General features: G+C 39.2%; 1 protein-coding gene across 1 annotated transcript; it reads right to left on the bottom strand.

Annotated features, from left to right (window-relative positions):
- Positions 1 to 2,582: 2,582 nt before the first annotated feature.
- GPRC6A (G protein-coupled receptor class C group 6 member A) lies at positions 2,583 to 13,519 on the bottom strand. The gene is made up of 6 exons (XM_064706896.1): positions 13,326 to 13,519; positions 11,392 to 11,695; positions 8,746 to 9,573; positions 6,508 to 6,720; positions 4,991 to 5,114; positions 2,583 to 3,703 (listed from the first exon to the last, which is right to left on the bottom strand). The coding sequence occupies exons 1-6, from the start codon at positions 13,517 to 13,519 to the stop codon at positions 2,583 to 2,585; spliced, it is 2,784 nt and encodes a 927-aa protein (XP_064562966.1).
- Between the last annotated feature and the right edge of the window lie 707 nt (positions 13,520 to 14,226).

Genomic DNA, 14,226 nt, shown 5'->3' on the forward strand with positions numbered 1-14,226 from the left:
TTCTCTCTATTGCTCTCAGAGATGGGAAACATGCCTGTGGGATGTTAGTGCTTTGAGAAGGTTTTGGAAAGGCCCTGAAACCTCTCAAAAGTTTCAAATCTTTCCAGAGTGAGCAACCAGAGTGTGCTCTGGGCCAGAAAAAAGAGCTGGTCCCTTTGGCTTCACTTGGCCTGACCTATTGGCCATGGCTCTGGGAGCACCAGGGTGAGACTTGGCTATGACTCTGGAAGATGATTCCTGTTCTGGGCTCTGGGGATGAAAATCTGTTTCAGGCTCATTTACTGTCCCCATGACTGACAAAAGGAATAGTTAGATTGCTGGAATACTTTCTACCTTGGACAGGAGAATGTGCACAAAGGCTACTTTGGCATAATAAACTCCTATTTTAAGCTTTTTCATATCCTCTGTGTCGGGTAGCACAATCCCTTTACGTTCTAGCTACATTTATGATCACTTGCTTCTCACAGAAAAGGCATTTAAAACCATGTAGCACATCTTGGTATAAAGTCTCTTTTTTGCTGTCAAACCAAGCTCCCAAACCTGTTACATCCTCTCTGCTCCACCACGGACTGTGCTTTGTACAGAAGAACTGGAGAATTTGATGGAGCATGTAAGGCTCCTTGAAATTCTGCCATATGCGATGTCCTTTCTCAGAGATACCTTGGTAGAGACCTTCACACTGCTGTCACCAGGCCCTGTTCATCAACACATTCTCCTCGTTGTCCTGCAGGAGGAACCCCTGACCACACACAGCTTTCAATCTAAAGGATGTTTCTAAGCAGGCTGAGGTCAACAGTGGAAACAACCTTACAGGTGCGTGTTTTGCTGTTGTTCAAGGCCAAACAGAAGCTCATGGGGAGAGGAAAGGAAATTAAGTAAGCAAACTCAGTTTTAAACATCAATATGGCTTTAATCATTCCCTTTCATACAGCTTCAAGGCATGCTACACTCAACACTTTTGAAAACAGTAAATACAGGTACAACGTTCCAGCCAAATTAACTTTTCTAACCAGCTATTTGCTGACAGTTGTGCACTGTAAGCTTTGCTTCTCTCTTTTAGGGGAAGACTTCACACTGCAGGCATTTTAACCTTATCATACATAACCTCATATGCAGAAAAGTATTTGCAACAACTGAAGTATAAATAGCATTCAGCATACAAATATATACACATAAACCTTCATTTCTACAATTAGCAACAGAACATACGTATTTACACAAGTCCGTATGTGAATTGCACTCTTGCCTTTCAAATTACTTTAAAATACCTTAATAGATACACAATAAAAAGGATTTAGTATTATTTTATAGCAACATGGCACAGAACTTAAGTAGCAAAGTTTCTAGGTTCTGGGCTTTATGAATATGGAAAAGTATTTTCCTGTTCCTATATCGACAATGTAGTTCTGCTGTTTAAGCTCTGTCTGAAAAAGCTCTGTGGTACCATTATCCTGACAGAAAAATTTTTCCTCCTCTGAATGTGCCCTTTCCCTCTCATACAGAAGGCACAGCACAACTGTCCTCAAGGAGCTACAGAGCAGAGTCTCATTCTCAGATCATGCTAGGTCATCCTTGTGGTATTGCTGTGTATCCTAACGGTGCATTGTCATGTTCTTATTGAAAATCACATTTATTAAAGTATACGTCAACTCCCATAGATTTTCCAGGATGCCCTCATGCTGATACTGGTCATTACATTATTTATGCTAATGAGAGGAATCAATTGGTGGTTTTAAGTTTTGACATCACACATTGACTTTACACTCTCAAATAAAAGGACACCTGGGGCTCACTCTCCTCCTGCATCAGAGGAGGTGCATGAGGTGAATCAATGTGTCCCTCCTGAGTATGGGGAAAAAAGGCAGATGAACATATGGATAACTACAGAGCTCCAGCAGAAGTCTCTAATTTCTTTATAGCTCTGTCTCTAGTTCACTACCATGAAGGTAAACACAAGAAAACTTAAATGTTACTACAGTACTCATCTGGAATAAGTCGTGCAATTTTGGGGAGGAAAAAAAAAGATTCATTTATACCAGATGAAAAGAGTTACTTTTGGAAATTCAGAAGAATGGAAAGCCTATCTTAAAAGTGGAGACTAAAGGACTGGACTTGTTTATCTTGGCAAACAAAGGCTGGGGACAAGGTTCTCTTTGATCTGTAAAATGGGGCCAAGATGAGAAGAAGATCTCCTTAAACAACTGAGCATCAAAGAGGCAAAAGAAGTGGGGAAACTCATGTGGTCCCACTTACATGACTGTGAGAAATAATAATTTTGTGATGCTTCTGCCTCACTTGAGGAAGGGAGGTTGCAGAATAGGTTCCCACAGGTCTATGCAGACTGGATGGGGAAGGAAGGGAGCTGCTGAAGGGGACTGCTCATCAGCGAGTTTGCAGGAGCAAGGGATGGACTCTGTGAGTCAGGAAAGCCTTTCAAATCTGGTAATGGATAACTGCCTAAGTACAGGAAAAGGTGTTTAACATGGCCTACCCTCCTTGCAGACAGCAAAAAGAGAGAGATCTGAAAGACAAATGGCTCCCTAAAATGACTTTTTAACTTCTCGTATTTTAACATTGGCCAGTCATATGCTGGAGACTCTCTTCCTAACCATAGTCCTTGCAGTATTTTGAGGAAGAACTTTTCCTTTTATTAGTGACTGCCCAGGCACTTGGAAATGGCAATTTCCATTCACAGAGTCGTTCTCAGTTTTACACGAGTCTGTGACAGTGGCTCGGAAGCTGGAAGATTTTGAATCTAGAGAAGCCTGACTAACAGCAACGCTGCCTGCACTCTTAGAGGAGTACGTGTAAACCATTTTGAGAAAGGCAGATTTTGTGTTTGTTTCTTGCTTGTAAATGATGATATAGCATTTTGGTAGAAAAGTGCAGCAGAGGATTCCATAATTAGATATTAAAACAACGATGATTTCCACTGCTGGCAAGTATTTGCCAAATGTGGTTGCGTAGACAGGGATAAATACAATCCATGCTATAAAGTAAATTAGCATGCCAAAAGTGATGAATTTAGCTTCATTGTAATTCTCTGGCAATTTCCTACCTTTAAAGGCAAATATGAAGCAAATAAATGCTAGGGCAGCGATGTAGCCCAACATAATCCCAAAAGCTACAATAGATCCCTCATTGCATTCCAGAATTATTGCTCTCGGGATTGAGAAATTTTGATTTACAAAAGGTGTTCTAAATATAAGCCAGAAGGTGCAAATAATAACTTGAATTCCAGTGCAAGTGACCACAGTGGGAATAGGTTTATACATGCATTTCAGGAAATTTTGAAGCTTGGGATCAAAGCTGAAAGCTAGTAAAATTTTTAGTGACTTTATTAAAATACATGAAATGCAGAGTGTAAAACTTATACCAAAGACTGCTTGCCTAGTTTTACATTTGAATTCTGTGGGTATATCTATGAAGAAGACAGTGCTTAAAAAAATTAAGAAGTGGCTGAAGAGAATAATATAGCAGACAGTCAGACCACCAGATGCCTTTACTACTGGTGTGTCCAAGTTTTTGGTAAATATTACACAAATGGACAAAACCAACACAACCCCAAAAGCAGAGAGGAGGAGGAGGAAGATAGCAAACCAGTCAGTCCAGGCAAGGAAATAGATTGTCTTCCTGTAGCACGTGCTGCTGTTGACGGGAGCCCAGTAGGTTTTGTTGTTACATCGGTAGCAGTAATCCATATCTGGAAGCAGAAAAAAGGGAAGATATCTTAGAACCCTGAAGTTAATAAACTGCAAAGCGGATTGTAGGGATTTGAGACGCAGGAGCAATGTGGGAAAGGATGCTGAAGGGAAAGGATGGGTCCGGCTGTCGCTGCCCAGGGGGAGGAGCTGCAGGGCTGCCGTGGCACAAAGGGCTGAGGACAAATGCCCGGAGCTCCCTGCCAGCTGGGGGCAAGCCTTGCCTGCAGCCAGGGGCGAGCAGAGAAAACGACCAGTGAAATGTGACCAGTGGAGCTTTAATTGAAACCTGAACAACAACTCGAGAGGAATCAGTTCTCTTGCAAAAATTTGAATTGCTTTTCTTTCATTTGTCTATTTTAACAACAAAACACCGTAATATTCTCTTTACAGATAGCTTTTAAAACACAACAGCAAGAACAAACATTGCTTTAGATAAGGATTTGAAAGGTACTTTTGCTTTGCAATTCCTATTTTCTGATATGGAGAAATTTCACAATTAATTGAATAAGCAGATAAATTTTACTTTTCTTCTGCTCTCAGGATATTAAAAAGTACACGCTACCTTAATTTTCTTAATTCCATCTTTCTTCCCCATATTTAATTTTCACCTTTAAAAGATTTTGCTTAAACCAGTGGTAGAGTATACATTAGGTTTGATACAAAAATATATTATACAAAAATATACTGTTATATCAAATAACACAGTACTCTGTGGTAAGACACAAAATGTGCTGCTAAGTAAATTACATAACCCTTGAACTTCATAGATTCATAGGCTTTCAATCCTTTGGGTTGGAAGGGACTTTCAAAGACCGTCTAGTTCCAATTCCTGCACCGGGGGCAGGGACACCTTCCACCACACCAGGTTGCTCAGAGCTCTGTCCAACCTGGCCTTCAACACTTCCAAAAATGGGGCAACCACCACAACTTCTCTGGGCAACCAGTGCCTCACCACTCTCAAAGTCAAGAAATTGCTCCTGACTGGACTGAATGTACTAAGGAAAGACAGGGAGGAAAGGCTCCATTTAATGAGAGTAAATCTCACTGATTAATCAGCCAGAATTTCCATCCTAGCAAAGGATAATGCTAGTCAGCTGGACAATCTAATTACTTTAAACTTGGCCTTTAAAAAAGCATTTATACCAAGTTTTACAGGAAAGTGATCATAAATAAATATTTAAATCCCATTCAAAAATTTAACCCATGGTTCTCAAGGCACATTATATCCAAGCAAAACAACTACATTGATGTTGAAATAAACCTTTATTTGGATACTAATTTTTTACCTGTTTGGTTGCTGTAATGGTTTTCTGGGCAGTAAATACACTCATAGCAGCATGTGTGTGGACTTTCTGTAACCTTTTTCACCTGGCCTGGACTGCAGGGCTGGGAGCATGTTGACTGAACCTTCTGCAGTGTGCAGAGGGCAAAAAAAAAAGAGATCATCATCTTAGGTACAGCTAATTAGAAGGGAACATTAATAGAAACCTCCAGGATTTTTGCAATTTTTTAAAATCATACATATTTTAAGGAAATCTGAAAATCTGAAAATTATGTTGAAAAACAGACATTGTAGGATCCATGTTTGTTGTATTTTCTCCACACAGTAAATGAGTAATTGAATGGGGTGTTATTTACCCGATAATTTTATTTTTGGGCCCTGAATGCTAATTTCTAGATTTGTGTACACCTTTAAAATCAAGATCAAAGTCTTTCTTTCAGCTTTGAACTTGCATTTAGACTACAGAGGATCATCTTCAAAGAATGCACAGAAGCATCTGAAGGGGAATTTGAACTAACTGCTTCAAAAATGAGATCCTGAATCTCTGCTCAGCTGCTCAGAGCCCAGGGGGGACACCTTGGCTGGAAGGAGATGCTTTGGAGGTGCTCTGTGCTGCAGCTCTGACACTTCTGACCCCCGCCAGCTTGTCCCTGAGTCATGAAGCTCCACTCTGGGTGTGTGATCAGGGCCTTCTCTTGAGGTCTCCCTTCATGTCCTCCTTCCAAAGACATTTTTTTTTGTCAAATCACCTGTCCTGAGGCTCACTGCAATCTCATCTCCTTCCAAGATGGTGTTTACAAGGAGGTGGAGACATTCCTTGCACCACAAAGAGGGACAAGGTTTGAGGTTTCCTTCTCTACTCAGCTAAGTTCACATGTGGGGACCAGAATTCAGCCCACCTAGCAAGCAGCCTCTCCCTGCCCCATTAGTGGGGAATGCCTTGCAGCACAGAGCTGTGCCGTGCACTCAGACATCCTCCCATGCACAGAGGACAGATTGTCCCGCTGGAGCTGGCCAGGGCCACCCACTAGTCCTGTCCACACCGGTGTTGGGGCTCCTGGTGGCACCACCTACTCATGCTGCTGGCCCCAGCTCTAACAGGGGCAAATAAACAACAAAACTTTTTTCTTTTTTAACAATGAAATCAACACATCTGAATCTTCATGTTAAAAAAACATGTGGTACATAAGTGAGGGCTTTTTTATACGCCATAATTTTTTATTTTAAAATCCCTTTGTAAGATTCTGTAATAGCATCCTTAGCTTACACATAACATTCTAGGGGTATTCTGGAGAAATAAAGAGATTTTTGTATCCCTGGGCCTGCTCATAGGCTAACATGCATCTCTGAGTGCATGAAAGGGGTTGAATAAACTCAGAAAGGTTTCTTTGCTCTAGGAGGAAAACATGAAATCACCCAAGTGATTTCTAGCTGGCACATGTTCCAGTAGCAAGTGCTGCAGGGAGAAAAAAACTGTCTTAAAATAAATTTCACACATTATGTCAACAAATAAAAAGTTACCTTTAAAGCCAGAAAGTCTTTTTTTTTCTCTTCATCCTCAAAGATAAAGTCACCTTTCTCAGCATCGTATTCTGCCATAGTGGTGATTTCCATGTGGCCATCAATTTCTTTCCAAAGAAGGACATCATAACTGGTGCTCATATCGCCGTGGGAGTCAAATTTGACTTCCTTATCACCATCAATGACTACAACTCTTTTAAGTTCTTCAAGGAGCTGCACATAAGTTTAAGGAATGATAACATACACCAGTATCATGTCAGTGTGACAACCTGAGTAGTTTAACATATGTATGATAGTATAAAGTTAAAAAGAAATGCTTTTAGGACAAAGAAAAATATTAAAATTTGAATTCATTTTGTTTACAGAATTACATTATACAGACAATCATGCTGGCTGTAAAAATCTATCACTAAAACGAATCATAATTTCATAAAATCATAATTATAGTATATTTTCCAGCCTTGATAAATTGGTGTGATATTCAGAGCAAATATTTTTGATGGCATAAACTAAGAACCTTTTGGCCCTCTAAGAATCTTTTGGCCTGCTCCTTCTTGTAAAGACCAGTGGTGAGCAGTACTCCTGTCACTTTACTGTCAGCAGAATCAATCTGGGCAACATTTGCTTCCAGAGTAAATTCTCCCAGCACGACTGGGAGTAAGTAGTACTGTTCCCAGCTGCAACTCAGCCTGAAATTTTGTATGGCAAGGTGAGACTCAGAACTGTTAAAAATCAATGAACAATATATATGCTTTGGCAAGGCAACTGTCCAGCTCCATATAGCAATCCATTCTGTTCAAGAGGGGAAAACTTCTGCCTCCCTCATCACAGGCAGACAGATGAAACAGGTCTGTGTGGATCTAGAAAAGGACAGGTTAAGGCACATTATATATCCCCACTCCCAGTGCATGGGGAGATCATTGAAGTACTCCCATTTAGCTGCCATGGCTCTTAATTGAAGAAAAAGCTTTATTATTTTGCAGGCCTAATGATTTTTTTGGCATCAATAATTAACTGACAAGAAAAAAATTCAATGTTTGGTGAAAGGCTGAGTTCAACTGCATTTGAAAATCATGCTGTTACATGGGTCCATTTGTGATATTCATAGCATTTAATAAACATGCTGACGTGTATACTACCTCAATAGGCTTTGTCAAATGTATGTAACATATCTAGTAACACATACACATCTAGTGTATATAGTATGCCAACTTGTCATGTATTATGTAATTTTTTTGGGCATTTATACAGTTTATGAAGAATTGGTGTGTTTCTAACCAATTTGATTGGTGCATTTGATTTGGATGCTGCATAGTTGTGTGTAATGAATAGGGTTTTTTTCGTTGTATATACTCAGATTACTAATTTAATTTTTCTGTTCTCCACTTTTTCAATTTGTCTAACAATATGAGAACACAAGAGCTTTTTGAATGCGTGTTGAGCTTCAGACAGAAGGGGTTAATATTTAGCAACCTCTTGGTGTAACTGGTTTTTGGCATTATGGTGTAAATGTAGCTCCGTAAAGCTGCATTCCTGCTAAACAGACCTGAATTTGTCCCATTAGTGTTTACTAATTCATGTTATTAGTCTGATTGTTACAGGGTTATTGATTAGTTGTTTTTTATTTCAAATCCCATATCTTGGTTTGACCTGCCCTGACCTAGGATAAGAGGTCAGAGCAAATCAGAGTGCTTTCAGGGGTTGTTTGACTTTTAAGTGAATATTTGTTTAATCTTCTGAGTAAAAGTGTGTAAAAGTGAATTGTCCTGAGCAGGTTCTTGGGTAAAAGGTCAGGTCAGGTTTACTTGTCTGATTTTTCCTCCTCTTTTCCCACCCAGTAGTGTGATAACAAGTGCCTCACCCATCTTAAAGATTATGTCTTTATATATAAAAGTCAAGATCAGACACAGGTACAATGTATAGCCTTTTCAGTTTCAGGTAGAGGCTCATTATGGAGGACAATACTTGAATTAAGACAAAACAGATACAGTGGTGAGAGAAAGGAGAGAGGAAAATTGTAACTCTTTGGTGAATGCTCCTGTCCTGCAGTATCCCCATCACTCAGGAGCACTCACGATGTGCATCGCAGTGGTTTGCAGCAATGGGACCGACCACTATAGTCAAGTAGCTGATAAGGAGTATTTTGGTAAAAGGACCAAGCTTTTATCTCCAGGAATAGGGTGGCAAAAATGCGATGAAAGTTAGGCAGAATGAGACCTGTAAGAATGAGCATCATACCTCCCAGGGAGTGAAGGCAGATGGATCCTTGCAGTCTCTGTCCTTGCACAGCCCTTTAATGGCGTGAGCTATAGCATAGACTGCAAGCATAGTACTATGGATAAATCCTGGTTCAACATTAGCATTCAAAAAATCATCTCTCCAGATCTGAGGCTTACTCCCATCATTTTCCAATAGATTATCCTGGGACTGGTTTGCAATGCACCTTTGAAAGTCATGATATTCCAGGTGTGCACAGACTGACAAAAGCATAATATATTCACGTAAAAACTTGTTGTTTTCAGTTGGCTTTTCATGAAGGTTTCTCAAAAACTCTTGGAATGAGGAGATGTCTCCATTTTTAAATCCAAATCCCACAACTGTTCCCAGCTGTCTGATATTGGTCATTGTACTGATCTTGACTGCAGCTGACCAGTTATCACTTGCAATCCAGATTTTATTAACGTTCCTCTCAATTGCCTTCTTGAATAGTTTGAGCACATGAAACTGTCTCATAAAGACAACAATAACGTTTACTCTTTTTTCTTTGACAATATTCTCAATTGCTTGATCAACTTTGGTGTGAAAAGTGCTGTCAGAGAGATAGGCTGGCAGCATCTCTTTAAAAGCTATGCAAACGTTGTTTGCCATGGCCTGGACGCCAAAGCTCTCCAGAGCGAACCGCCCATTGTCATCATCAGTGGCTATTACTCCAATCCAGTTCCACCCAGATTCACAGATCAAGCGAGTCATTGCTCTTGTCTGGTGAAAATCACTGGGGATAGTCCTGAAGAAAGAAGGAAACCTGATTTTGTCACTGAGGATTTCAGCTGATGATGCAGGACTGACCTAGGAAGAATGAACAATTCAGTTACAGATGTGTTCTCCAAAGGATGCCAAGAGTTCCAAAGCTGCCATGATTGCTCTTTCTTCCCACCTGACCCAGACTCCCTCCTCCTGTGAATGAGCATCCACAAGCTGCAGCTAAAGGGGGCAGGTTCTCTCTCCCTGCTCTTAGGATGCAGACTTGTGCCCAGCGCCAGTTACACTTTCTCCCTTCCACATAATTCAGTGAAGGCTGAGAGCAAAATCTTTCAAAATAGATATGACAGTAATGATGATATAAAGATTTTGTTTTACTCTGTAAAACAGACACCATCAATATGCTCTTCAAAACAATATTTAAAATATTGGCTATTTTTGAGTCTCTATTCAAATTACTAGTACTCTTATATTTTGTAGTATTTTCCTGTCACTGTGTGCTTTAGTATGGTTCAAACACACGCACACGCACACACACACATATATTTTCTCCCCAATATATATTTAATTATTATATTTCAAAAGGATCATTAAATTGGTTGGAAGAACCTCACAGACAAACAAACAGTATCCAATAATACAAAATGTTATACTTTTTTCATACAAAAGATTTATTATCTTTATCTTGCAAATGTAGCTGGAAAAGCATAAAAAGAACATTGCTATTTAAATCTCTCCAGTTTTAATCCTTTCTTATTTTTTGTTGGAACTTTATTTTGCCCTGTATTTCTTGACAGTTCTTAAAAAGTGAATTTAAGGTTTCCAAAACAAGAGTCACCAGTCTGGAGGGGATACCAAAATCTTACTGAGTCAGAACACTGCAGATGCTATTGATAAGAAAAATCTGTTGATTCCCATTTTCCATCTATGCCCTACTACAGATTTTTTTAGTCACTTGCCTTTTGATTATGTTCAAGTGTGGCACTTTGGTTTTCATACTTACTACAGTTCCTGGGGTGGCGTTGGAGGTCAGAATTACTTCCTACCATTGCAGAGGAGAAGATTCAGTTAGAAGTTATCTTTAGTTCAGATTTTATGTCTTTTCCACTTATTTGGTTAATTTATATCTATTGCCAAAACCAAAGTGCAAGACAGGATGGTATGGAAGTGGATCTGTTTCTTTCTTCTTAGTCCTGGCCTTGACCCCAATTCTTTCACAAAGGTGACAGCAGGAAGGTTAGCACAGCCTAAGCACAAATGTGGGACTGTACTAGTCCTAGAGAGGTCAGAAATAGAAAAGAATGTTTTGGGAAGGACTAGTGTGGATCTAAACTGCTGTACTCTTTCATTTCTACAATTGTTTGAAGAGTACTAGGAGAAAATCTTTGTTTTAGAGCAATCTTCCTCACTTCCCTGTCCATAATTTTTACTGATTCCAACATTTAATTTCTCTTGGGCTGGAGAGAATTCCTGAATTTCTGGACAGATCACATCTGACCTGGTCTCTATTTTTTTTTTTTTTAGCTTGAGGTTGAGTATTGTCATATTCACCACCAGGCAAAGTGTTCATGTCAGCTGTAACTTTGCTGCCTGAACAAAGTCCTTGAGTGTCGTCCAAGGTGCATTGGAGTAACCAGGACTGACAAGAGCCCAGCATGAACCTGGAAAAACACTTGGATAAATGTGCCTTGGGTATATAAAATATCCCTTACTGTCTTTGTTTGTGTAAGTGAATCAAGGCCTCCACTTGGAGCTGAAGCCCACCCGTCCTGATGTCCTTAGGATAAACCAAATCCTGCCCTGTGGTAAATATGTGGCTTTTGCAAGTCCTGTGATTAGAGCCTTAATTCTTAGCATGGTAAATCTGATCCTCTGTCCAAAATAAAATAGTTGCCTCAAGCCTACCTGTGGGATTAATTGCAAAGCCAACAGCCTTGACACTGCCATGGACACCTCTGAGTAGCTGGCTCCAATGACTGCCTTGACTCTCGGGATGTAGTCTGAGTAGTTGCACTTGAACTCCACGGCATCCTCAGAAGAGTTGAATTTAGACAGAAATCTCAGGGCAGACGCCATGGCTTTTGTAACTTCTGCACACGTGTCGTAGATTTCGTAGCCCAGGGTAACTCCAGACAACAGCGTTGAGTTGTTGATGGTTTCAATAGCGTGTATCATTGCAAGTGTCTGAAGAAAAACTTGAATTTCAAAGCTGTCACAGAAATATAGGTGGTGTTTTTTAGAAAAACTTTGCTGGAAGCAAGGGTGAAGCAAAGTCTGTTTTGAGCATATCCCTTAGAATTTTACAACTGCTGAAAAGAACTGATGGGTAGTAAGTTTTGTGTGCTTTTCTTGGGTTTAGCATACAAAAGATTAAAAGCCATTTTTTTCTCATTTAACAGGAGACTAAGTAAAATAAACACAGAGCCAAAAATATACTTGAATAAAAGTGTTTTTCTGAAAAAGAAAAGTGTACTAAAAGTTTAATTTTCATGATACATGAAAATTTGCAAGTGATATCTTCAGGAAGCATCTGTCAAAGTCAGTGAAGATATTCTAGTTTACTACACCTGCCCACTAAGTTTTTTAAAAATGTATTTATTTTCACCAAAGGCATGAAGCAAAGAAAAGGAAGTACTAAATGTTTCAGAATAGAAGAAAATATTTCAGAGGTCAAGGTCTTTAGAGGTTGCATTGATGTTTCTAAAATATTCTTCAGACCTGATGAAGTTAGCCCAGATATTTCCCCTCATCTCCAGTGGATGCTATAACAGGTGATTAATCAAAACTGAGATAGCACAAAATGTCTACAATACAACAAACTCTCCTCTCTGGCAAACTTCCCTAAAGATTACAAATCTTATGATCTAAATTAAATTTCAGATGGACTGGAGATAATTTATGTCTCCATAGAAAAATAATGGAAGACAGACAGAATTATCAACTTACTCAACATTTTGACATAAATCCAGATGGATACCTGCATACCTAGCTAATTATTAGATTCAGATGTGGAATTAAGTTGTAAAATTGAAATAAAATTTGTGGATTTGCACCTATATTTCAATTTTAAAAAATACATGTTTGGAATTCCTGATCTTAGGAAATATTTATTTTGTAAATAAAATAAAATTCTTCACCAGGTTTCCTTTTCATGTATTCCAGAAAAATGGACGTTTCAAGCACAGTAGGACTTGGAGCCAACAGAATAAATATTCTGATGCAAAGAATGCATGCATGGCAAGGTGTTTATATGTAGGCTATCATATAACATAAAGCCACAATTATACTTCCAAGTGTAATAATGATGGTAATTTAAAAAATAACTACAGTGTCACCATCAAGGTACTATCATAGATTATAACTGAGCTGCCCAAGAGATGGGAGGCAGACTTTACTATGGGCTTGGGGAAAATGGAATAGTCTGCCTGTGTCCAGATCATGTAGGTTTAGCTTCATAAAAAATAATGAATAGATGCCCAGCTGAGTCCTTTAGATCTATGGCAAATTAGCAATATGAAATGCATACATGGAAATCAGATGATAACACAAACATCCAAGGCTATTTGATTATCTGTGAAGATTGAAATAGGATCAAATGCTCATTCCCTTCCTCAGTAAACTGCAGTATTTTTTATTGTAACTTGGCCATATTTTGTCATCCTCTGTTAATTTACATGAAATTTATCTGTTAATTTACGTGAAATTTATGTGATGTCCAAGGAATTTTTAAGTCTAAGAGAAAAAAAACAACCAGAATTTGTTGACCTTAATGTAAGCGTTACATGCCCAGTGTCAGTGCTCTCTTCTTTGCTGTACGTTTAATTTCCAGTATTACTCACCCAGCACAATTCTGAATTACTGGCTTGATGGGATCTTCTTCTGGACGCAACATTTCGCTGTGAACTGAGAACAAGCCTCCAATAACGATGTCCCCCGGAGAACTGGCACCCACAAAGTCGTCAGCATTCTGGCAGGATAAAGCGACGTTGGTTCCAACCATGAAGCAGGGGATCAAAAAGATAACAAATGCCATGTGTCCCAGCTTTGAGTCAATCAAGCTGCAGCAACAGCAAGGGCTCCTGTGTCATCTGTAAAGAGCAGCAAAGGACAAAGCCTGCACTCAAAAGCTGGTGATACCTCATAAGGTGCTTGTATTTGCCTCACTGGACAAGGCTTTTTTATTGAAGGTACTAAAGAAGTGCTGTCAAATAAAATGTGAGGGTGCGGTGGTGTGAGAGTGCAGAGGGAGGGAGAAAGATAAATGAGTTTAAAAGGAAATGCTGGACATTAAATCTCTCATGTTGTGTTCAAAGTTTCTGATACCTTATCTGAAACACGTGGCAAATATTTTGGTATAAATTTGGGCTTGTTTTGAATTCCTTCCAGCTGAGTGCAGTGTGCAAAGAAGTAATTATATAATATGGTAGTAGTGATACTGCTGTGACCATGTTTTAAGAGCCTGGTCTGAAAATGTTAAAATATATAAAAAAACACCCCTGTCACAGTGTGCTTTATGTCAGACTCTGCTTCAAAAATCCCAACCCCAAACTACCAAAAGACTGCTTTTCTCTCAAACCCGTGTATGTTTTTAAATCCTTGTATAAAAATCATTTGGATTAGTTAATCTTTTCCCTAATGGTTCTGAGGTACATGTCTTAAGGACTTCAGTGGGTTTTGGATCAGGTTCCATATTAACAAACCAGGCCAAGTCTGCTGCTGGTTAATGTGATAAACACAGAA

This window comes from Zonotrichia leucophrys, chromosome 3, assembly GCF_028769735.1.
Source record: "Zonotrichia leucophrys gambelii isolate GWCS_2022_RI chromosome 3, RI_Zleu_2.0, whole genome shotgun sequence".
In the NCBI taxonomy this organism is placed as follows: domain Eukaryota; kingdom Metazoa; phylum Chordata; class Aves; order Passeriformes; family Passerellidae; genus Zonotrichia; species Zonotrichia leucophrys.

Excerpts from the sequence above, each read along its gene's own strand:
- GPRC6A (XM_064706896.1), bottom strand. The coding sequence starts at position 13,519 with ATGGCATTTGTTATCTTTTTGATCCCCTGCTTCATGGTTGGAACCAAC. Across the intron at positions 11,696-13,325 it reads GTAATTCAGAATTGTGCTGG|CTTTGAAATTCAAGTTTTTC; the intron begins GTGAGTAATACT and ends TTTCTGTGACAG. Across the intron at positions 6,721-8,745 it reads CTGCCTTCACTCCCTGGGAG|CTCCTTGAAGAACTTAAAAG; the intron begins GTATGATGCTCA and ends ACTTATGTGCAG.